The 23,767-nt window shown below is 38.5% G+C and overlaps 1 protein-coding gene across 2 annotated transcripts in view; it reads left to right on the top strand.

Annotated features, from left to right (window-relative positions):
- Positions 1-23,767, top strand: part of FBXO11 (F-box protein 11) — a 71,275-nt gene that overhangs the window by 27,665 nt on the left and 19,843 nt on the right. Inside the window, exons 4-11 of one of the 2 annotated variants that reach the window (XM_006014724.2) lie at positions 4,482-4,626; positions 6,264-6,393; positions 9,660-9,743; positions 9,828-9,960; positions 15,601-15,707; positions 15,794-15,905; positions 21,112-21,218; positions 21,312-21,449. In XM_006014724.2, the coding sequence (XP_006014786.1) occupies positions 4,482-4,626; positions 6,264-6,393; positions 9,660-9,743; positions 9,828-9,960; positions 15,601-15,707; positions 15,794-15,905; positions 21,112-21,218; positions 21,312-21,449 (956 nt within the window). The remainder of the gene's footprint in view (positions 1-4,481; positions 4,627-6,263; positions 6,394-9,659; positions 9,744-9,827; positions 9,961-15,600; positions 15,708-15,793; positions 15,906-21,111; positions 21,219-21,311; positions 21,450-23,767) is intronic. The other variant, XM_006014725.2, reaches the window with a different exon arrangement.

A 23,767-nucleotide genomic window follows, 5' to 3' on the forward strand; every position in this document is an offset into this window, starting at 1 on the left:
CTGTTTCACTTTGAATAAACTACTTAACTATTAATTGGAACAGCACCTGGAACCTGATGTTATCTTCCCTAGTGGATGTCCTAACAACTGGAACAGTCATTCTTTGAACCAGAATTAAACGACTTACCCAAGTCCAAACTAAGTCTGACCTTATCTGCACTAGAGACTTCCATTTTCCTCTGGAAGACAGGGAAGTCCCCTCAGCAACCAAGATGATGAAATTCATACTTTCAACCAACATACAAGCAGCACTTCTGCTGAGAAGGCTGTAGAGTTCTCTCCATCTGCTAATCTATTTATTGTTAGATTTTAAGGTAGCTACAAGTACTTCTGTCTCCTTCAGTAGATTCCATGGATTCTGATGGCTTGTCTCTTTCCAGTGTACTACCATTCTCTAGTGAGATACTACTCAGCCAGGACCTACCAGTGGTAGATCAAAACACAATACAAATCCTCTTCCACTAGAAATAGACTTACCACCTATTTTTTGTCTGTAGGTTTCACATAAGTAGTAGTTTCCCTTTCTTTGGGGATATTGGTGGGGTTCCCTCATACTTCAGTCTGTTTTGTCAGGCACCCTGGTAATACTCTCTTCCTCTCATAATGACACCATTCTCCCAGGAATTTCATCCCAGGAGCAGAAAAGAAGGTTATTCCTGAAACAAACAGTACAGAACTTCTAGTTCTTCTGTAAATCAGCATGTCACATTGCCTTCAGCACTCCTCTTAGGGTACCTACTTCACATGTTTGGTGCTCCTAGATGGAGAACCTTGTTTTTGAGTACACTCATAGATTCATAGATGTTGGGGTCGGAAGGGACCTCAATAGATCATCGAGTCCGACCCCCTGCATAGGCAGGAAAGAGGGCTGGGTCTAGATGACCCCAGCCAGATGCCTATCTAACCTCCTCTTGAAGACCCCCAGGGTAGGGGAGAGTACCACCTCCCTTGGGAGCCCATTCCAAACCTTGGCCACTCTGTGAAGAAGTTCTTCCTAATGTCCAGTCTACACTGTCTACAGTCTCCTGCTTATACTTACCAAACCTGGAAATGTAATGTTGAAGCTATTCAGGGCAGCATTCCCTGCTCCTTCTTAAGTATGCCAGACACATCTTAAGAGCTGAAACGAGGGCATCCCTAGAATGGCATCAGCATCTTCTAGGTTGGTGGGAGCATGTGGGTGGTGCATGTTTTAGAGGTGTTGCTATCCATGAGTACCCAGGAATACACTTTGAAATCTTTAAAACCGATTGAGGCAGTTTCACCTCACAGATCATGTATAGTCAAGAGGAGATACCTGAATCTGATGCTTGAAGATCAATGTCTTGGGTTTTGAACTAGGCTTTTTACAGTAAGGATATCTGGTTTTATATTTATTTGACTCTTGAGAGATGATCCAAAGAAGAATATGGAATATAAACTATTTGGATATATGAATCTAATCTGGTTGAGTACATTTCCATTTCCTTTAAAAAGATTTTCAAAGTATGGTATGTATAAACTTAAAAGAAGGCAGATTTCTTTGGTGCTCTTCAGAGAAGTAATTTTGATTATACCTTGGGGAGACCATCACATTTGATCCTCTGGGGTTCTACACATTTAAAGGATGGAAAAGGTGAAGATCAAAGAGTGGGAGTGGAATCTATACCGCCTAACTCCCTGAGCAAGGTAGACTGAAAGACCAGAACCTGTTTTGTGCCATGGCGTAATGGAGGAAAACTAGAAGCCTCTAAGAGGAACAGATTTGGAAGTGAAGTTTGTGATCACCTTGTCTCAAACATAATCTCAGAACCTCGGTTTTAATCCGGTCGTTCCCATTAATATGCTGAGGGTGAAGATGAGAGTTACCAGTGGAATGGTCCACAGTGATCCCAGTCATCTTTCCATTGACCCTCAGATCTTTGGGCCGTGTACCTGATTAAGACGCAACTAGAGCTTTCTCTCCCTCTGTGAAAAAACATACTTTTTCTCAAAAATAAAAAACCTCACCAAAAACCTACTGGCTTAAGATACTGACCAGAAGAAGTGGTCACTTGGAAGAAACACCATTGATAATATTTTTATATCACATGAATAAAGTTCATACACTAGTGTTGCAAAAGACATATCAGTCCGGCAGGTTAAAACATACATTAGCTTCTACATGACAGTCTGAGCATGGAGTGCAATGAGAACCTTTTGGACAAGTGTGAAACTGAAAGAAGCCAAAGAATTGTTGATCAGTGTCTCAGTTCCTCAGAATCATGTCACTTAAACAGTGTACAGTTCAGTAATACACAGTTCAAGATCAAGAATCTAAGTGACATAAACCTTCATAAAACCATCTTTGCATTCTTTATACTCAGTTCATCTCTGCTGCTTTCCATTGAAGGTAACTTGACTACTAGCGCCTCTTTGGTCAGGAGGATAAAAGACATGATGCCAAGCTCCGAATTGTAACTATTTATATTGGGACATGGCAGTTTCTCAGACTGACTGGCCTTCTTTCTCAGAGTCACCGTAATCATCTTTGTATAGTAACAAATACTATGTTTGTCATTTTGGATAAGTCTTAAAGACTGTCCTAAGGAAACATAACAGCATATGATAAATATGAATGGACAGTGTAGGACAGTGGTTCCCACCTCGGGTTGTGACCCAAATGAAGGTTGCAGGGGCAATGCCGGTGGCACCGCACACAGAGGACGAGCTGTACCGCGTGCTGGGAGCTCCCCTGCCCTCAGGCCACGGTACTCCACTCCCAGCAGCGGGTCACGGCAAAAAAAGTTTGGGAACCACTGGTGTAGGATATGAGTATGTACATAGAGATGCTAAGAGCCTCGGTACAGCTTCTGTGAAGAATTGGTCTGCGCTCACGTAAAAAAGCTGTGATTGATGTTGAATGGGGAGATAAATGTATAGTGTAGCTTAAAGTACAGGCCACTGTGTGGTACTTTTAACCAAACTTTTTCAAAATGCCATAGAGTTGAACTTGCCTTTTCTCTGTAGATGAAGTGTTATTTGGGCAACAGATCATTTTGTGGGTCTCTCTCTACTTGTAGTACTAATTGTGTAAAAGTTACCCTAGTTGTTAGGTGGAAAGTATGGAAAGCAAGTGATCTTTCACTCGAGCTGTACATTTATGTATATTAATATTTTAATAGCACCTGCAGAACAGTAACTGAAGAACCTATCCAACTTCATCTTTATTTAATTTGAATCTTCTCTTCCTGTCAGCCTTGACAACCCTACTTTGAAGACTTTGAATAGGGCCTGACAATGAAGGGGACAGAAAAGAAAAAAGTTCTGTCTTACTATTTAATTTTCCTTCTGGAACTATCCCTCTCATAGCCTAGCATGCTGTGGAGGATTGAATTTTATATTCATAGGTGTTTGTTTTTTTTTCTGGCTATTGTTTGGCTTCCTTTTAAAATTCTTTAAAAAAAAAAAAAAAATTCTCTTGTAAGAACCATCCTAAATTTCTTGACCCTTAATTTTTTGGGGGGGAAGGTTCAACTCGTACCATATGCTGCAAACTAATACAACTTTAACTTACGTAGCTATGGATATAGAGACTGAGTATCCCGCTGTGAAATCTGTCTGTTAGGGACAGTATGTTTAAGACAAACAAAAAAACCCAGAATGGAAGAGCAGTTTTTCTGGTTAAATTGTATATGGAATTAGAAAGTAGAACTGTACAGGTTGAGTACTGCACTACCTTTTAGTCTTTACTCTACCTTGATGTCATATCTTGCACACTAATCTCTCTCTTGATGCATTTAAAGTGATCAAATAGATTATTCAACATTTTTCATCTTAAAAGAGAGATTAAAGCAAGAGCATCAAGGGGTGGGGGAGGGGTGGGATAAAGAAATATTGTTGGGGCCATTGCTAGTTAAGGATCTCCTGCACTATACATATCTCTTCTCTGGTATTGTCAGCATGCGGTGAAAGAGGAAGTATAATAGCAGTTACTAGTGAATGATCCTTTTAAGAAAATTTGTCTTGTGCTTGAAGAGATTTTTTGAGGCGATTTGGGACTTCAGGATTGCTGTGAAACGGGAAATAAATATAAGGTGTTAAAAGATTTACTTTATAATGTACATATTGAGAGACATATATGGCAACTTTTTACCTAAAGCATGCCAATTTTAAAGGAGATTGGTTGCCCCAATTAAAAGGTGGAGAAAAGTTTTTGAAAGAAAGCCTTGAAGGAAATCTAAATTTAACCTTAACTATGATTTCACAATTATTTCCTGTATTTATGCCTCTGGATTTAGATTCAATTTGCTCTTTAAGTAAACTAGCAGATTCAGGCTGCAGAAGGTTTAATACCTTTGTTTATTGTGTGTTGAATAGATTCTGTCTCTAAATTTGTAGTACTAATCAATGTGCAAAAGCCACTCTTACAACTAGAGTATGGAAAGTCATTGATCACTTTCAGTCAGAAACTGGGTAGGTTAAATGCATCGGTAATCTTAGGTCCATTAATATTTTAATAGCAGCACCCGCAGAACAATATCTTCAGGAGAAATTGCCAGATGAAGTGGTTCTGAAGATCTTCTCCTACTTGCTGGAGCAGGATCTTTGTAGAGCAGCTTGTGTGTGTAAACGCTTCAGTGAGCTGGCTAATGATCCAATTTTGTGGTAAGTGAACAGCTATTCCTCATTATCTTGAGATATATTGTATATGCTGAACATAATGCCAGGTATAATAAAAAAAATTGAAATGCTGGTTAGAAGTTATAATTAGCTTAAACTAAAACAATTGTTTGTTTTTTGCTATGCATAACTTAATATAAACATTATTTATTGCATAAACATATATCTGTTGCGCACACACAAAAAATGAAACTTTATTTTTGAATATATAGTAATAGTTGTTCAATGTACAGTGATTCATTCTTTCAGTATTTCCTGTCCCCCACCCCCTTTTTCTTCTCTTTGAAAAGTTTTTTGTGCATCTTCACTTAAAATAGCAAGTACTTTAGAATGTCCAAGAAGATTCACTCTGTTACTAAATTAGGAATTTAATGCGATTTTATTTGCTTGGTTTTCTAAAAGGATATGTTGTCTGTTTTCTTTTGCTAGGGTTATTGGGAGCCTTTTAGATATTTTATGTAATGAAAATCAGTATTCTGAATAGGAATGTTGTATGAAGGGCTTTTTAGATGATATAGAATTAGAATGAAATCTGAACATAAAATCTGGTATGTCTTTGTGTGTTTAATCTTAGTGGTTACTTACAACAATAGAAGATTTATTTTCTGATGGGAACATGACCTCTGAATTTTCGTATCCTTATAAAACAGGGATCTATAATATCAACAAAATCTAACTTTTGAAAAATCTCCTGTATTCTAGCAGTTGTGAGACAGACCTGAATATTTTATTTGAATTTATCTAGTAATGTGATGTATAATTTACGCTATCAAACTCAACATGTCACATGTACATGTGCCAATGCATTTATCAGCTTTATAACATGTACAATATCTGTGTTTTTAAAAAAAAAAAAAAAAATTCTAAGGGGAACTCAGTTTAACCTTCCTGAACAGTTTTAACACTTATAAAATTAAATGCTTCAGCAAGGCATTTAATGAAAGGCTTTACTCTGTCCCTATTCGGGAAAGCATTTATGAACTTAATCAGTTAATGTATGCCACATATTGCATATATTACACAATTAACTAGTTAATCATGCAATAAATTTAGACTGGCCCCACATGCAAAATAATTGTCATGCCATAAAAAATGATCATCCAGCTATAAAAAACAAAACAAAAAAAACCCACAAAACCCAAAAAACAAAGAGCCAGCCAACTATAAAGTTAGTGCTTCAAAATATGTAACAACTCTATGGCTGGTTTCTCTCCAGCTTTAATTTGAATATGTGGCAGGGGCCAGTGTGTTTAAGAGCACTGCTGAGTTCAGCCCTTAAGTATATACAGAATTCACATTACAAAAACAACAGCCTCATCAGTCTTAATTAGGTATAATGATCAGTATAAATAGTTTAATTTAGGAAATTATTCATTCATTTTTATAAAGATATTTTTGGTTTTCAAAGTTTTGAAGATAACTTTTTTTTGAAAGTGTTAAATATTGGACTAACTCTGCTCCCAGTAAAATCTTGAGTTTTACCATTTGACTTCCATGGGAGCAGAATTAACTGAACAGTGAGTGCTTTGGAAACTGTACGTTCAAGGTTTGATTTAATTCTGATACAACCAGTTTATAACCTTGCAGCATTTTAAACGCACTCAATTTGTCTTGTATTTCAGGAAAAGACTGTATATGGAAGTATTTGAATATACACGTCCAATGATGCATCCCGAACCTGGCAAATTCTATCAGATTAATCCAGAAGAATATGAACACCCAAACCCCTGGAAAGAAAGCTTTCAGCAACTGGTATGAGTGATTCTTTTTAGATCACAAAAAAACCTTCATGTTGTTTTAAAGATGACTTGCAAAGGTAAAGTACCAGAGTTTAGTAACAGACCTGGCAAGTAGAACATTTCTTTGACAGCAAGACCATCTGCACATTACTTGTCTTTTAGCCTTTAAAGGGAATAAAAGTATAGGGTTTGGAGGCTTGTTGCCCCTCTTAGCCTGATAGGAATTAAACAGTAGATTATCCTGTATGGAAAAACAGTTTTAATCTTAATCCAAAATATCAAAAAATTAACAAAGAATGGACACCATACCTTTTTAAAAATGTGTGTAAAGGGGTTAGAAAATAATATACAATATCAAGATCTGTATATTAATGTTATAATTAAGTATACATTTTAATTTGTAATAGTAGTCATGTTGGGTAATAGAACTAGACTGTAAGTATAGGAGAGTTAGTGTGTGTTTATGAAAAGTGGGTGCAAAGCTGAAAAGGAGTAGACATTTATTTAAATATAATTTTTACACCACGTCATCACAAGCAACCACAGAATTAGGAAAAAGTAGGGTAAGAGAAGTTTTTCATGATCTGGCCACATTTTGATAGAAAGAGATGATAGTCCTCCCCTTTTCTCTATATCACCTTTTTAAATGTCAGCACTCTTTAAAGATGAAATGATGTTCATTTTCAAGGACAGTGACAATCATTTCACATTCAAGAAGATATATATTTTAGAAGAAGAGCACCATATTTCTTGCATACCACATAGCCCCAAATAACATGCACCCTGCTTTTGGAAGGCTGAATTTGGTGGAGGAGAGAGGGGAAGAATTTAAGGGGAAAAAGACGTTTTCCACAGCAGTGGCCAACTCTGTGACCATAAGGCCTCCTGGAAGCAGAGTGTTGAGGAAGGGTGGTGTCCTATGAGACAGTCAGTCTGGATGAGGCGGTAGGAACTTCCTTATTGCAGGAGATGACAAGCCTAGGCTTTGCAAGGGCAGTAGCAAGACTGTTACTTATGAACTGTAAATAGTTATTTATATAAGTTCCTGTAAGTAATAAAGTGGTGTTTCCATTCTTTTAGTCCAGGGGTCAGCAACCCCCGGCACGTGTGCCAAGCACAGCACGCAAAGCCATTTTGCTCAGCACGCCACTGCCAGCCTAGGCAGCTGCCAGCTACAAAGCTCAGGCTGCCCCCAGCAGGCAACTGGGCAGTTGCAAGCCCTACTGGGAGCAGCCCGAGCTCCATGGTTGGCAGCAGCTACCCAGAGCCTGGGCTGGCTGCAGCCAGGAGGCTGTAAACAAACATCTGCTTTGGGGTCCGGCATTAGCTCCATACTGGCAGGTGCATGTGCACCTCAGAGCAGATGGTGGGGGAGGGGCCTGAGGCAGCGTAACCCCAGCCTCTGCCCCTCTGCCGGCACAGAGCTGATGACTCCAGAGCCTGGCGCAGCTTTTTGTACCCAGCCTGAGCTCTGGGCAGCTGCAGCAGGCTCCACAGCCCCGACATCAGCTCCATGCCGGCAGCGACTGCACGTGCACCTCAAGTGGACAGTGGGAGGGCTGCGGTGCCTCAGGCCCTATCCCCACCATCTGCTCCGAGGTGTGCGTGCACCCGCCGTTATGGAGCTGATACTGGAGCCCGGAGCAGCTGTTTGCAGCCTTCCGGTTGCAGCCGGCCCAGGCTCTGATAGCTGCTGCCAGTCATGGAGCCCAGGCTGCTTGCAGCTGGGCTTGCAGCTGGGCCTACCTGACTCCCATCCACTCTGAGCCCAGTCCCAGCCCAGCCCTGCACCAGGATGAGGCTGGCACTGCCCCTTGCCAGGAGCACCGCAACTTTTGCGGGCTTAACTGTGCAGGGTGGGTGGGTGGTTGGGCTGATAGGCAGGCTCCGGGCCAGGGCCTCCATCAGCTGCACTGCAGCCCAGGGGCTGGCTCCCTGGGGAAGCACAGGGGCTCTGGCGGGACCATGGCATTATTGGGTCAGACTTTGTCCAGTGGCCCAGGAGCCTGGCTCCATGCGCCCGTGCACCTGGTTCTGTGCGTTTGTCTGCTTTTGTCTGGTTTGGTGTGTCTGCGCACACGTCTGGTTCCGGATGTTTTTGTGCGTGCACACACGTCTGGTTCCGGGTGTTTTTGTGCATGTCTGTTTTGGGTGTGTTCTAGTTCTGTGTTTGTGCACATGGTTCTATGTACGTGTGTCTGGTTCTCTCTCTGCTCTCTTTTTTTTCTCTCTCTCTTATTTGTCTCTCTCTCATTGCAACATGCTTAACAAAAAAGGAATATGTAACAACAAAGGCGACATTTATGATTATTAAATATACTAATATGCAGAGCAGGGCCAGGTGGGGAAGCTCGATGCCACTGCCACAAGCCCCGTACTGCCATGGCACGGTGCCCATCGCAATAATGGGGATGGTGGTGTGGAGTCATGCCCCTTACTGCTGCCAGGCAGTACAGAGCTCCCAGCAGCAGCACTGAGCTTCCCTGCCTGGTCCCACTCTGTCCTTCTGTGCTGGGTCTTGCCTGCTGGGCCATGGAGGCCTCAATGGGGAGGTCAGCAGGGCGGGGATCCTGCAGCAGGCAGCCTTCCCTTGTCCTGGCACAAATCTGGGGGGCATGTGTCCCCCCTGGGAATGTGCACAGCAGCAGGGAGATATTTCTGATATAAGAATGCTCTACTGCAGCAAACAAGGACGTGACATCTAGTGGTTGGAAACTGAAGCTAGATTATTTAAAACTAGAAATGAAGTGTTTTTTTGTTTTGTTTTTTTTACAGTGAGAATAATTTAACCACTAGAACAATTTACCTAAGGATGTGGTTGGCTCTCAATCACTTGGTTTAATATTTTTAATTTAATATGTTTTGTATGACATGTACAAGTTTAACCTGAAGGTATAAGCATGATGTCAAAATTCTGATCTGTTGTAGGCTGTATATGATCAGGTTGCCTTAAATTTTATGAATGTTATTGCTTGCTGGCATTTAACGCCAGTAACTTGCTTAACATTAACCCTTTTTCTTGGTCTTCAGTAATACTGAACCTAGTTACAAAGTCATAACATTTATCCATGTTTAGGAGGAAATGGCAACTCTGCTGTATAGGGTATCCTCTGCTATTGGAATATTATTTATTAGTAATGAAGCCCATCAAACTGTTCTAACTGTATCATTATAGTGGCTTACATTTAGAAATATTTATCTGTGCATACAGGTATATTTATTGTTATTTGTTGGGGTTTTTGATTTGTTTTTTTTTTCTGAAATATTTCCTTATTTCAGTACAAAGGAGCACATGTAAAGCCCGGCTTTGCTGAACACTTCTACAGTAACCCTGCAAGGTACAAAGGAAGAGAGAATATGCTGGTATGTTTCCAAGTAGCTTCACGTGAATATTTGCCATCTTTGTCATGGGTATCATTCTCTAAGCTTGTATCTGTTTTCTTCTAGTATTATGACACCATTGAGGATGCCCTAGGTGGGGTCCAGGAAGCTCATTTTGATGGACTTATCTTTGTTCACTCTGGTATATATACTGATGAATGGATATATATTGAATCTCCAATCACCATGATTGGTGCAGGTATTTAACTTGAAAAACATCTTTTATCTAAAAGTATAACCTTTTGCTTTGCTGCTTTTTAACCATTGCCTTAACTGTTTTTTGTTCTTAAGGAAAAAAAATAGATAAACTTAGCCATGAAATATCCTTCTGTGACTACAACAGAAATCTTTTGCCCTCTTATGGAACTTGCTTATTTGCAGATGTTTACTGCATCTCTGGAGCAAATTCATCCATTGCTGACCATAATGGATGCAGCCCAAACTGGGCCTTTGTTGTGTAACGCTTAAGGGCCTATCACCGTTCTGCCAGCTCTCAAATTCATCTTGATAAAGGATATTATAGTGATGCAGAGAGATTGTATTATGAGGTAGGATATTCATTTCCTGTGATCTAGCTGACAGTGTTGTCCTCTTTATCATGTGTCCCTCTTGGTGCTTCTCTGAGAGACAGAGACTTAGATTTGGATGTTCTAGACTTCTCATGGTTCTTCATACTACCATTCCTTTCCTCATCTGAAAAGCGCAGAAGTGTATTCCAGGACTAGTTGGGATATTTAATCTCTTTCATATTTAACTTTAAAATATCTCCTCCTTAAGTATTCAGAGACCCTCCAATTGCAATATGAGTTTATTTTTAAAAAATGGTATTCTGAGGATCTTTCTAGTCAGTTTCTTAATTGTTAAAGTAGAAATGGGCACTTCTTTCCCTGATTGGGCAGTTGTCTTCCTTGGAAGCTTTCAGAAAACCTGCATGTTAGAAACTAACTTCCATGAGTTAAAGCAAATTCAGCAGTGGCTTCCTTCTCCAGGTAACAGGTTCTCCTGTAGAAACGGAAGCCTTAGACAACAAAATGAAGGAAGACCTTGATCCTAAGAGTCTTGGGTTTCAGTAGTCATTAGTTTGCTGCACCTTTTTATTTAGTGACTGACTGAAATTCAGGTAGACATTTCAGTAAATATTTTACCTGCTGCAACTTCTCTCAATCTGTCTAGACACTTCTTGGTTATTTAATAGATCAAGTGATATGTCCTAGAATTCTCTGTCTTAGTACATGGAACTCTCTGGAGCTAGCCTTGTGTTGATCTGCTTTGAGGATGATCAATATTTGAACAGATTACAAAGTGATGTAACATCTTCTCTCTTGGTGTTTCACTCAAGATTGGCATCGGTGGGCACATCTACATGTACAATTTAATGCAAATAAATATATTCTGGAACTTAATTGCTCCTGGGCCCGCTGTTTGAATGTAAGCCACAGCACAACGAGCCAAGCCAGAGCAGCTCTGACTGGCAGAGGGCCCCGGGGGTCAGCCTGCCGGCCTGGGGCTGCTTCAACCCAGCTCAGCATGCTGCAGAAGGGCTGGCAGGGACACAAGAGTGTTTCGGTGTGGGCACAGCCAGCAGGCAGCCCCTGCACTAAAGCACCCTTCTGCTCCATGTAGCCAGGTCAATGTCTACACGTTCAGTGCTGTGGAGTTTATTAGTTTACTCCGACCTAATTGCCCTGCATGTGTAGATGCTGAGATGTTTACTGTGTAGCTAATTGGTCAACTCCTCAGTAAACTTAACGTGTACACGTTGCCCAGTTCATGGCTGTTGAGAAGATGCCCAACCACAGTGTGTTGGACTAGGTGCAAAAATTGCCAGGTGAAATCCTGTTTTTGTGGAAATTTGTTTCAACTAGGAAGTCCCTTCTAGCCTTGACATATGTGCATCTGTCCTTGGAGACTAGGTTTTAGCTTCTTTCTGGGTGTCCAGGTATGTTAGACTGTCTTGAAATGAATCAGTCAAGATTCCCACTCCTAGGCTCCATCTCCTATTATTCTTTCTAAGGTAACAGTAATGTTGGTATTTCTGTTCTAAAAACCTATATCACAAGTGTCTATTTGTTCTGGATATCAGTAGTTCCAAGGATGTTCCTGCCATGTCATATAAGGCCAACTAAAATCAGTTCTTACCCTTTTCTTCCTTTCGAGTTCCAAAATTCAGGGTACCAAACATTTCAGCTGACTCAGTAAGTTGATGTTTAGGTGTTTAAGTCTCTCCCTTTTGCCAAGTTTCTGGAAGAGCGCATAATCTTTCAGAAGATTACAGTTAGGAACCATCATCTCAGTACTATTATCACTAGAGAAAAGGTACACTCTTAAGTATTCTAATTCAAATGAAATCTGTGGGACCAAAACCTTTTCTTAGATACAAAATGGATTGGGCAGTTTGTCAAATTTTAGAAATGCAAAATGATTTAAATGAGCTCAGTCTTGGCAATTTTTGCTTATGGGTTAACTTTTTTTTTTTTTTTAAACTTCCATTGGTTTTCATGGACCTTTATTTTTATTTTGATGGCTCACTTTTAGCAGATACTTTTAAAAATTAAAGATTGGCATTTTGACACTTGGAAAATCCCCATAAGATATAGTATCCGCATTACTGATGTTAAGTAAAGCAATCATCATCATTGCAGTTACTTAAAAGCAGGTTTAGATGGCGTGCTGCATAATCCAATAACTGGCTGAACGGGTGCCATATCTTCAAGAGTAGTTCAAAGCAGTCCAGTTATTTATTCATGATCAATGCATGATGTAAGATATAAGGAGAAGAATCTCCACTTATTGCAAGCTTTTGCACCTTTGAATAGACAGTAACATTGCAGAAGGAGAGAGCCTTTTACTCTCTGGGGAAAAATAACAGAAGCAATTTGTGAACTGCCTCCTCTTGGGTTAGTCTTCTGTGCATTTCAGAGCTTTAGAATTTTGTTAGGACATGGTCCTTTTTGGCAAGTCTTGCAATAATGGGTTTTTTTGATAGTTGTTACTGAAGGCTCTTCAGGAAGTAGGAGAGGTTATATTTGTGTGGTACATGGGAGCACCATAAGAAGTATGCTGGATTAGCTCTATGCACATTAGTTCTAGAATCAAGAAAGGGATTTCTGCTTTATCAAGCGATTTTAAAATGCTGTTAAAACATTCTCCTTGGCATCCTGGCTCATGTTACATTATAAACCTGGGGGAGTCCACCAATTCTTTTTGTTTGGTTCCAGGGAAAGGTCCAGTTAAGAGAAAAGCCTTTGTATTCTTATTAGCTCAGACATTATTGCTGTTGCAGCTTATCCAAGCTGTCAAGTGGGAGGCAAGAGACAAGTTCTCCTGACAGAAGTGATGCATCTAGTTCAGTGGGCAGAAATACATCTGGGCTCCCTGAAAGAACTCAGTGTTCCAGGCAGCTTAAAAACAATCGGGCAGATTAGCTTTATAGGACCTAAAATTATGAAAAAGCGGGTCTTCCACTGACTGGTTGTCTTGTTCTTAGACAAGATATAGGTGTCCTGGGTGTTTTTTACTGCATCTGCTGATTTGTCTTAAGTTAGTTTCAGCTTTATACCTTAACCAGGGAACATCTAACCAGGAATTGTCCTCTCACTGAAGTTTGGTAAGAAATCCTTTGGTATTCCTATGGCATGCTTTTCAGGCTGCTGTTTTTTATCTGATTCAAAAGACTGGACAAATTTGTGCAGGATAGGCCCATCAGTGAGTATTTAAACATGATCAAGGTGCAGCCTCCAAATTAGGACCTTCTATGACTCTCAGCTATGGAAGCTATAAGGGAAGAGAGCCCGGGGACAGATCAGTCTGGATATGCCTTGCATAGATACTTTCCCCCTTAACCACCATTCTTTGTTACTGAGGTACAAGCAACTGGACTAGGCTGACCTGTGATCTGACCCCCTGTGACATTTCTTATGTTAAGAATGCCAAAAGATTGAGGAAATTGCATTTTTTTCTACGTTTTTGAAAATGGAAAAACTAAATCTAGAAACTCTTTCCAATTGATCTCTTTAATACACCCAGCTAGTATATCCCATAACAGTTCTCTCAGGCCAGAAATCAATGCCATTAGGTCCTTCTCCTGGGCAGCAAAAAAGTCCTGTAGAAGAATTGTGCTGTACATCTGTGGCATAATGATAAACACCTTCTCCAAGCACTGCTTCCTAAATCTACCTGAATTTTCAATATAATGTTCAAACACCTAGTTTTTTACTGCATTTCTTTCTCACTAGGTCTTGGGACTGTTTTTTTTTCCTTACGAAGCAAGTGTTTTGGTATTGGTTTCTGGTTCCTTTCTCTTCTACCACAGTCTCTGTTTTCTTTATCTTCAGCCCATCGGAAAAACTAATGGGTTTTTCCTCTGTAGGGACAAAGGTACTGCTACTTGGATCTTACATGGCTATATCTATGGCTAGGAAAAACAGATTGGGAGTTTATAATACAGTTGTCATATGATGAAAAAATATTTTATTACGATACAAGCACATGCCCTCAGAATAAGGTTCTTCCAGTCATTGGCTAGAACTAAGGGGGTAATGTTAGGGAGATAGGAAGCAGGCTGCTTTTATTTATATTAGGCAGGCAGGGTTCTTTGAGTAGATGGTCTAATAAAAGGTATCACAACTAAATAGTTGGGGAAAAAGTTCTTTGCAAACTTTCAGGCACAGACACTGTTCTTCAGAAACTGGGAGACTGGAGTAGTTACTGGGCTGTTGGTTGTAGCATGTTGGTCTCAGTTCATGGGCAGACAAGGTTCTTTAAATTAAATTAAATAGTTGGAAAAAGTTCTTGCAAACTTTTGGGCACAAACACACTTTGGGATATTCTGCATTGGGAGACTATTTGTTTATATTAATAGCTCTGCGGTAATGGAAGTGGAGACCTTGCCTCCACAGAAAGGGGAAATTGTAGTAAAAAATGTGAAAATAGCGTCACCCTGATTGATAAAGAACTAGTTTGTACTGATGTCACCAGACAACAGATGAATTAATTAGTAAGAAATATGTTTTTAGGTAAAAATGTGTTTCCTTGTGTGTATACCTTCTGCTGAGTCTTTAGCAATGCAAAATACTTACTTCTTTCTGGGTTTTACTTTATAAAGAGTAAGGAAGACCCTTGTTCTTCTTGCTGGGAGTCCAATGACAAATTACTGAATCTTGCATATTAATAATTTCTAAGTGGTTTGACAATTTTTTGAAAACTGCAGTTTAGTTCTACTTTATTAGATTAGTTCATTAAGTGGGTTTCTAAAATATTAATACTACTAAAAATGAGGACATATCTGCAGAATTCTAAATATATGTTGCAAAATAAGAAGAGACCACTTCTTAGGCTTGTATAATGTATTAATAAGCCTGTATATGTTGTGTTGATGGCGTACTAAATCTGGATTATTTTTAGTTTTAAAAATATCTAGAATCCAAAGCAAACTGTACCAGCTAACTGTTTTGCAGCAGTATCAATTTGGCATCAAAATATGTTATAGCTGTTTCATTTTGATTGATAAAGGAGAACTCTTAGTTTAATCAGTTAATGATTTTTATGTTTTCTAACTTTTAATATAATCAAGAACAATTTTTTAGTAGCTTAACAAAATTAAATTGGAAATCAAAAAGCCTAGTCTACATTAGAAAGTGTTTGAAAGTATATAGTTGGCCTGGCCTGATGCTAGATGCAGTGATGTAAAATATTGCTTTTGCGGTATGTTTAAGATCTTCTGCTTTAAGGCTTTTTGTATTCAACTGTTGTTGTCCAAACAATGCATTTTCTAATTGCATCAAATTCCTTTTAATTTTACATTGTAAAGTAGTAAGATTTTAAAATTCTTTGTTTACAGCACCTGGAAAAGTAGCAGATAAAGTCATAATAGAAAACACTAGAGATTCCACCTTTGTTTTTATGGAAGGTTCTGAAGATGCTTACGTTGGTTATATGACAATCAGGGTAAGGAACAGAAGCAGAGCTTTGAACAATTTCAACTTTTATTTTAAATATGGAACATTTATTTTATGTTTTGTGTGTTCTTTTAGTTCAATCCTGATGACAAATCTGCTCAGCACCACAATGCACACCACTGTTTAGAAATTACCGTGAACTGCAGCCCAATAATAGATCACTGTATCATTCGAAGTACCTGTACAGGTTAGTGTCCTCTTGAAAAAATCATGAACCTTTTGGCTTTGGACTAATGTAATGCATAGTTTGTACTATATATAAGTAGACACAAGTGCTGCTTGAAATTGTGTTTATGGAATACCTGTGCTAAAACTTGCAGCAGTTTCAAAAAAGGTAAACTGCATCAATTCTGGATGGACTAAGTGTACATGTACTATGTTAAGTCCATGGGTACTATATACAGATTACTACAAGCATGTTTATTTCAAGGTCACTGTTTTCAGATTTGTTCCTTGCTTCATGTAGAGCAGGGTTTGACAGGAAAGGGGGAAGGGGCTGCAGAGGAAAGAAATTTGCAGGGAGGTAGAGGGCAGTTGGGCTGCTTTACCCAGCTTCCCCTCTCCTTCCTCTCTCCCCCATTTATTTTTTGTGCTGTAGCTGTGGGAAGGGGGGGGGGGGGGGCAATTTTCTAGGCAAATCTCTAATAATTTAACTTTATACCTGGAAAATTATAACATTTTATACATTTTCCTTATAGAATCTAATGGGGGGGAGAAAGGGGGTTATCATATATTCAGGATCATGTTATATTTGAGTAAGTATGGTACATATAAATATCTGTATTTAAAGAAAAGATGTGGTCTGGTAAGGCAAGTATCAGTATGCTGAGGAGTATCAGGGATGATGTGTACCTAAGTAGCCTGATTCAGGAAAGAAAAGAATTGATCCCAAAAGACCTAAGAAAATGAAAACCAGAAAGAATGCTTGGCAGTTCACAGAAAAAGGAAAACCAAGAAATAGAATGACAAGACAAAGGGTAATGGGTAGACTGTTGTAATTTGAGATGAGACCTACTAGGAAGTCTGCACATCTAAAAACATCCAGTTGTTACATGTAAATAGTTAAAATGGGAACTGCAAAAAATCTTCAAAGATCCATCTGATAGAGTGGAACAAATGCTGTTAGAAGCAGTTGACCATGGGTGCTGATCCCAACCTGAAAGAAGACAGTCAAATACTACCATGAAGATTTCCAGCTCCCAAGAAACGTAGATGCTCCTTGCTAGGAATTCTGTGCTAAAAAGTAAAGGATATTTTTCTGCTACTACTTGTAGAACAGGGTGTATTGTCCTCTTGGTAGTTTTGTTTTTCTGGAAGATCTGTCCTCCTGCTATGGTGGGAGGGACCTGTTCAGGTTGGATAGTTGGTCTTAGAAAATTGGTTCCCCTTCTACTTGGATATTGGCTAAACTGAGTAAGTAGGTGAAAAAGGAGGAACACTGGAACGTTCATTTAGCACAACATCAAATTGGGTGGGGAATTAGATGTCTAAGGAAGCGAAAAGAAGCAGTTTTTAATTGCCCATACATCAGTGCTAGAGGCCCAAGTAATAGGAGAAGTTAGATTTGCTCACTTATTAGGGTGCATGTGACCTGATTAGTATTATTGAAACTTTGTGGGAAGGTTCACTTGGTTGTAATGTTAAAAACAGTCATTATAAACAGTTTATAGAGGGTAGGTAAAAAGTGAGGGGGTGCTTGTCTGGTCTCTGTTTGAGTCATTGGCTACTTCGAAGTCACAATCTTGAATGCTTATGGATCACTACTCTTAACAGAAAGCATGGGACAGGGTATGAGATGGTGACCTGTAGCAGACACTAACTTGTATTGGAGTAGGATGACTAGTTTCTTAAACACCTATATAAAGTGTAAAGGAGAGAGGGTGGGCTATGTTGCTATGAATAACTCTAGTAATGAATGACATCTGGCAGCAGGAGACTTGATTCTGCATAACTGAAATATATATATATTTGGAATCTCTAAAAAGTTTAGTTTTAGAAAGTTTAAATTCTCTTCCCCAACTAAACAGTAAAATATGAATGATGATTGAGAGCTGTTTAAGAACAACTCACTAGATGTCCAAAAAGCCATAAATCTTACCATCAGAAAAGCTGACTGTGCTGGTTTAAAAAAGGTTGACTTTAAGAGAAATGAAAACAGTTATTTAAAAAGTTTAAAGGGGGAGGGAGGTTGATAGTAATGTGCATATAAGAAGTTAGAAATTTAAAGGAAAAAAAGGTGGTATGAGAATCAAAAGGGTACAAGGAAAAGTTCTATGGCAAAAGGAATCTTAATGGTGATATTGATCCATTGCTGTTCAGGAGTTTAAGAAGAACTGGTCAAAGAGCGCTCTCTGTGGCTTGCAACAAATCTTGGAACCTTGAGAAAAATCCAGAAGCCTGGAAGAAAGTTAATGTTGTGCCCGTAATTATAAAGGTTAAATATAATGACTGACTATAGGCCTATCAGTCTCATTGATCCTGGACAGAATAATGAAAAGGTCAATATGGGACTAGAATAATCTAGAATTTAGAGACAGTAATACAGTTAAAGCCAATCATCATGGATATATTGTAAATAGGGTCTGGGATACTAACTTGTTATCATTTTAATGAGATTTCTAGGTTGGCTGATAAAGGTAATAGTACTGATTTTAATGTAATTGACTCCTGTAAGCCATTTGACTTGGTACCACACTACATCTTGATTAATCAACAGGCATGATAAAAATATAAGATGCATTAATTGGAATTAGTTAAAAGACCAGTTTCAAAACGGAATTACAAATAAGCAATTGTTATTGAATAGCTGTGTTTCTGGTAGGGTCTTGCAAGAATAGATTTTTTTACCCTTATCTATTTAATAACGCTCTTTTTTCCCCAGTGACTTACAGTGAAAAATACGAAGTCATAACTAAAAGTTTCCAGCTGCTGGTGATTTTTTTTAAATAATGATGAGGACAGGCTACTGAATTGCTTTGTAATCTGGTACAGACAAACTATGTGCATAGCCTTATGGCTGCATGTGATTGTATATGTAGGAACAAATATTTCGTCTCTTCTTAAAAAAAAAAAAAAAACAAAAAAAAAACGGAGGAATTTTTTGGAAACACTGTCCCTGAAAAATAAGTCTATACCTATACATAGGTTTGGGAGGTATGGTAAATAATTGGATATAATCCCAGTGCAACATGGTGGCAAAAGGACTGATGTGATCCTTAAATGTCAGAAGGGAATATTGAATAGAAGTAGCATTATAATATCTCTACATTGGTGGATTGTGGTTGGAATGCCTTGTCCAATTTTCGTGTCTGCTCTTAAAGTTGTTTAAAATTTGGAGAGTAGTCACTGAAGAGTCATGAGAATGTTAAAAGGATTGGAATGTCTTACATTTTGCAGTGTAAATAGTTCAATCCATTTATTTTATCAAAGAGAAGGTTAAAGGTGTGGTGAGTTGTTCATAATCTTAATACCTACATGGGAATAAAAATGTAACTATAGAGGGCTCATAGTCAATAGTTTAGAAGCTAAGGGTATAACAAGAAGTTGAAGCTAAACAAATTCAGATGAGACTTGCATTAAAAAGCAAGTTTTTGACTACAAAGGTATTTAATCTTTTTGTAGCAATTTAACAAATTTCATAATAGTTTGTCCATCACTGGAAATTTCCAGTTTGAGATTATATACTTTAGAAAGGCACCTATACTTGCTTAAATGCTACTATTGGACTTGAACCAGGAATCATCACAAAAAAGTCTTTTAGCCTTTATTATGTAGGAGGTCAGACTAGACAATTATAATCATCCCTTTGACCTTAACATTTACAATTGAGTCTATAGACTATTACAATATTATCTCTTTTGAGATAAAGACTGTTTGGAAACTGCAGCTATTACACTGGTTATGCTAGGAGGCCATATTTATTGTTAGGCTGGCCAGACAATAAAATGAAATCTTTACCGTGTTGAAGTCCATGTGAATTCCACCAGTGACTTTAAAGAGCTCCAGATAATACCTCTGAATTCAACCAAGAAAGAGGAGTATTGATGTTTGAACCCTACCTGGTTTTAACCATTGCTCTGTTAGTCTTCTGGAGGGGTACCATGACAGTTAAGATCTGCTGAGGCAGATATGAGCTGGGAGGGGATTTATGGAAGGGACTTTTTGGTGACAGTCCCTTTGCTTTTGAACCTGCTCTTCCTTTCCTCCTTCCGTTTAGTTAGTGCTGAAGTTACTTGATCTGGCTGCGGAAGATAATGCAGCAAGATCTGTTTGCTATAGGCTTTTGGAAATGCTGGCTTATGAAAGGTGGTTATGTCTGTCCCCACTTCAATTTTCATGATCTCAAGAGAGTATAGAGTTCGGTTGTGGTGTATATTTAATTCAAATTGTGCCTGATGTGAAAAGCATAGATGCACCCATGGTTGGTTGGTTGCATTTTAAATAAACCTTAAAGAATTATTATTCTATTCTAGCACTGGCATGTTGTTGAGTATCTTGGGGTGATGCATGCCTCATACATTTATGTACACATGTTCAAGTGACCAGGGAGAGTTTTCCTGGATTTGTTCTCCTGGTAGAAAAGCTTACCTGGAGATACCTGAAGAGGCATTAGAATGCTGAGCCCCTGAAGAGCAGAGAGCTTGTAGTGCTGATGTTGCAAAAGGAGAGGGCCCCTTTTTGCACACGTTTTAGTATGCTCTGCAGGCTCCCTCAGTCTGCTTGGAAACGGATGGCAGCACTGCACTGGGCATCTGTGAGTGGCTTCCCCAGACTGCTCAGTCAGTTTGTGTCTTCCTTCAGCACAAAGTGGGGATTGTTAAGGGCACAAGTTCTGCTCCCTGCTTGATTTGGAGTAGTGGAGTCCTGCCTGAGAGACACTGTCTCTGGGGAGAAGCGGAGCATCCTGGAATGATAGATTCTGTTGTGGCTTCTCTCAGAAGTTGTACAGACACTTGCTCTTCTAGGAGAAACACTTCCAGGAGTGACTTTCCTGGCTGTTCCAAGGTATGGGTTTTGGGTTTTTTTTTCTTTTTGTGGGGATGGGGAGAAGGGCAGGATTTGTTTGTTTTTGTTTTGTGTTTTTTCCTTAAAGCAGCTATTTTCTCTCTGGGAGAGAAAATCCTGAACATCTGTACACTCGTGCTTTCTCCTGGAAGAGAAGCAACTCTTCCAGGGAAAATGAAATATCTGTATGTGGCCTGATCATTCTCAGTCTCCATTTCCATATGTACAAAATGGAGATCGGAATAGTTTCCTGCCTGTGCTTTTTAGTGCTTTAATTGAAAGCATCATAAGTGCCATTTTTTTTAAACATGCCAATACAAAATATAACTTCCTTTGGGAGCAGCATCAAACTGTTTATAAACAGTTGTAACTGTATGCTTTTCTTCCAGTTGGCTCTGCCGTATGTGTTAGTGGCCAGGGAGCTTGCCCTACTATCAAGCACTGTAACATCAGCGACTGTGAAAATGTTGGACTTTATATTACAGATCATGCACAGGTATTCTTTCTCTCAATGTTTTCCTAGCTTTCATGGATTTTATTATTGTTGATTGCTAGGTTTTTACTTGCTCTTTCCCTTTCTTCCCAACAGGGCATATATGAAGACAATGAGATCTCCAATAATGCATTAGCAGGGATTTGGGTTAAAAACCACGGAAATCCAATTATCAGACGGAATCACATTCACCATGGAAGAGATGTTGGTGTTTTCACATTTGACCATGGCATGGTAATGTATAACAACTTTTGGGGAGAGATTAATGTATGTGTTCTGTGGCTATAGCTTTCAAACTTCGGTGCACATCTTTACTGAAGAGAAGCTGGGGGATTTTGGCCTGTTTTTGTGGGATTTTGAAAACTTATAAACTAGTATTTAAAAACCCTAATGTTGCTTTTATTTTCTTTTCCTTTTTGTAGCCCCAAATTAATTCATGTAGTTGTGTTTAGAATTCAAAACAATGAAATAACACTTTCATAATAAAATGAAGCAATGTTCGAGTGTACATTTACACATTTGAATTTTTCTTTTAACAAAATCATAAACTGAAGGTTGGTTATTCTGCAATTTGATAAAAGTATCTGAAAATTGGAAGTATACTAAAATGTTGTGTGAAAACTGTATTTAATGTTGCATCTCTGTAAGAAGATTTGCTAAACCTTTTTTAAATATCGTGCATTTTCTAATTCTTTTCTTTATTAGCTATGAAGTCTATCGCTTACCACACAACTCTGCTTACGAATTGAAGCTATTTTTTTTAATCGTGTCCCTTCCTAGTCATAAAATAAAAAAACCCAAAAATGTGAACTGAATATAAGCTGATGCAGATTTAAAACAATATCACCGTATTGATCCTGAGATAACTGGAGTGTAAACTTTCTTTACTCATCTTAATGGCTTATTAGCTTTGAAATGACAAATGGCTTTACATATCTACATGACTTGTTGCTGCTGATCATTTGAGCAGAAATGTACTGCTAGTATGCTTGTTACCCTTTCCTGAATCTTGTACCACAACCGATGCCTGCTTGTGTGCTAAAGCCCCAGCTGCCCTCTTTCAACTGCCAAAACAAGAATCCTTTTTTCTTCAGTTATGTATATGTATCCAGATGCAGCACATTGGAAAACAAAAAAAATCTAATGAGAATCTGAGGTGTGACTTTAATCAGACTAGTGCATCAATTTGATAATGAATTAATTTTTATTTTTAGTATAGTAAAAGCCCTGCATTAAAAAATAAAAAAATACAGTAACAGAATTTCCTGGCTGTTTCACCATGGTAATATAAGTCAGATTTTTTTATATAGAATTAAGTCCATTTTGCTGTGGAGTATGCAGAAAAATCATAGATTCTATAACCAGCTCTATTGGACTTTCCTTTTTTTAAAGATGCTTTATAGATAAACACAATGATCTTGTCCTTAGCTGTGCAGTTTTTGGGAAGCCCCATGTTAATCAACTTCCCTCTGAAACATTGAGCCTAAGAATGATTAACACTGGAATACATGTTTTATAGTCAGGGAGATGATGTATATAACTATATCCATATGTGTTTGTTCCAAGTCCTATCCCCTGGCATTCCTTGCTGTAGTTGTTGGCTGTGGTTAAATGCGTCTGGCTAGGTCTGAAAGGGGAGCAGGTAGACTTGTCTTCAATATTTTTAAATAAATAAGTTCTGTCTGATCTTGCTATCCCTTTTGTATCAACTGTTTCTTCTACTTTCTTTTTTCTGTACTTCTGTCCTGTGAGGCCCTGACTCAATGTGTGTCTTCAAAAATCTCTTCACACAATATAGGACCATTCTTGTAAATTACCAAATTTACTACTCGTTAATAATGGGGACATGAAGATTTGAATTACTATCTAAACCACTTGTTTATCAATCAAAATACTTGATTACTGGGCTTCATCTACTGAACTTCAGAATTAAGGGGTTTTTTTTAGCTCGTTTTGTGTTTTGAGTAGTTCTGTAATAAATAAAACAAGTATCATGCACTAAAACATTTTTAGCCAACTCTTGGGAATATAATTTGTTGTTTTTAACAAGTGCGGAGTACAAAACTAATTAATAGTTAATTTAAGATATAACAAGCTTTGAGCAAAAGCGAATGCATACTGCTAGTATCATGGGTAAGGAGGAAAAGGAGAAATTTAGCCTTTGAATATTCAAATTTTGGCCTAAGGGATTATTAGGTTTTTCTCTTATGTGCAGTAAGTGGGCTTCACTTGTTCTTTTGAATGCTATATTACTTTATTTAGCCTTAGTGCACACCACACAAAAGCTGTCTAGAGAATTTGAATGTTGTTTACCAATATTATTTATAAATAGAGAACTTTTTCATCAACTGTACACAGACTGTTACAGGGCTCAATTTCTCCACGATATCAAAGTTTCATGTTGAGTAGAGGAAGGAGAATTTTGGAAACAAGTTGTAGCTCCCTGATTTAGACCTGTCTGGCTCCAGTGAAAGGGAGTGTTCTATTATTTTCATTTATGTTGCTGGCAGAAAGTCCTTTGTTAGTGGAAGATCAAGTGGGAATTGGTTCTG

The sequence above is a fragment of the Alligator sinensis genome, unplaced genomic scaffold (assembly GCF_000455745.1).
Source record: "Alligator sinensis unplaced genomic scaffold, ASM45574v1 scaffold131_1, whole genome shotgun sequence".
Classification (NCBI taxonomy): domain Eukaryota; kingdom Metazoa; phylum Chordata; order Crocodylia; family Alligatoridae; genus Alligator; species Alligator sinensis.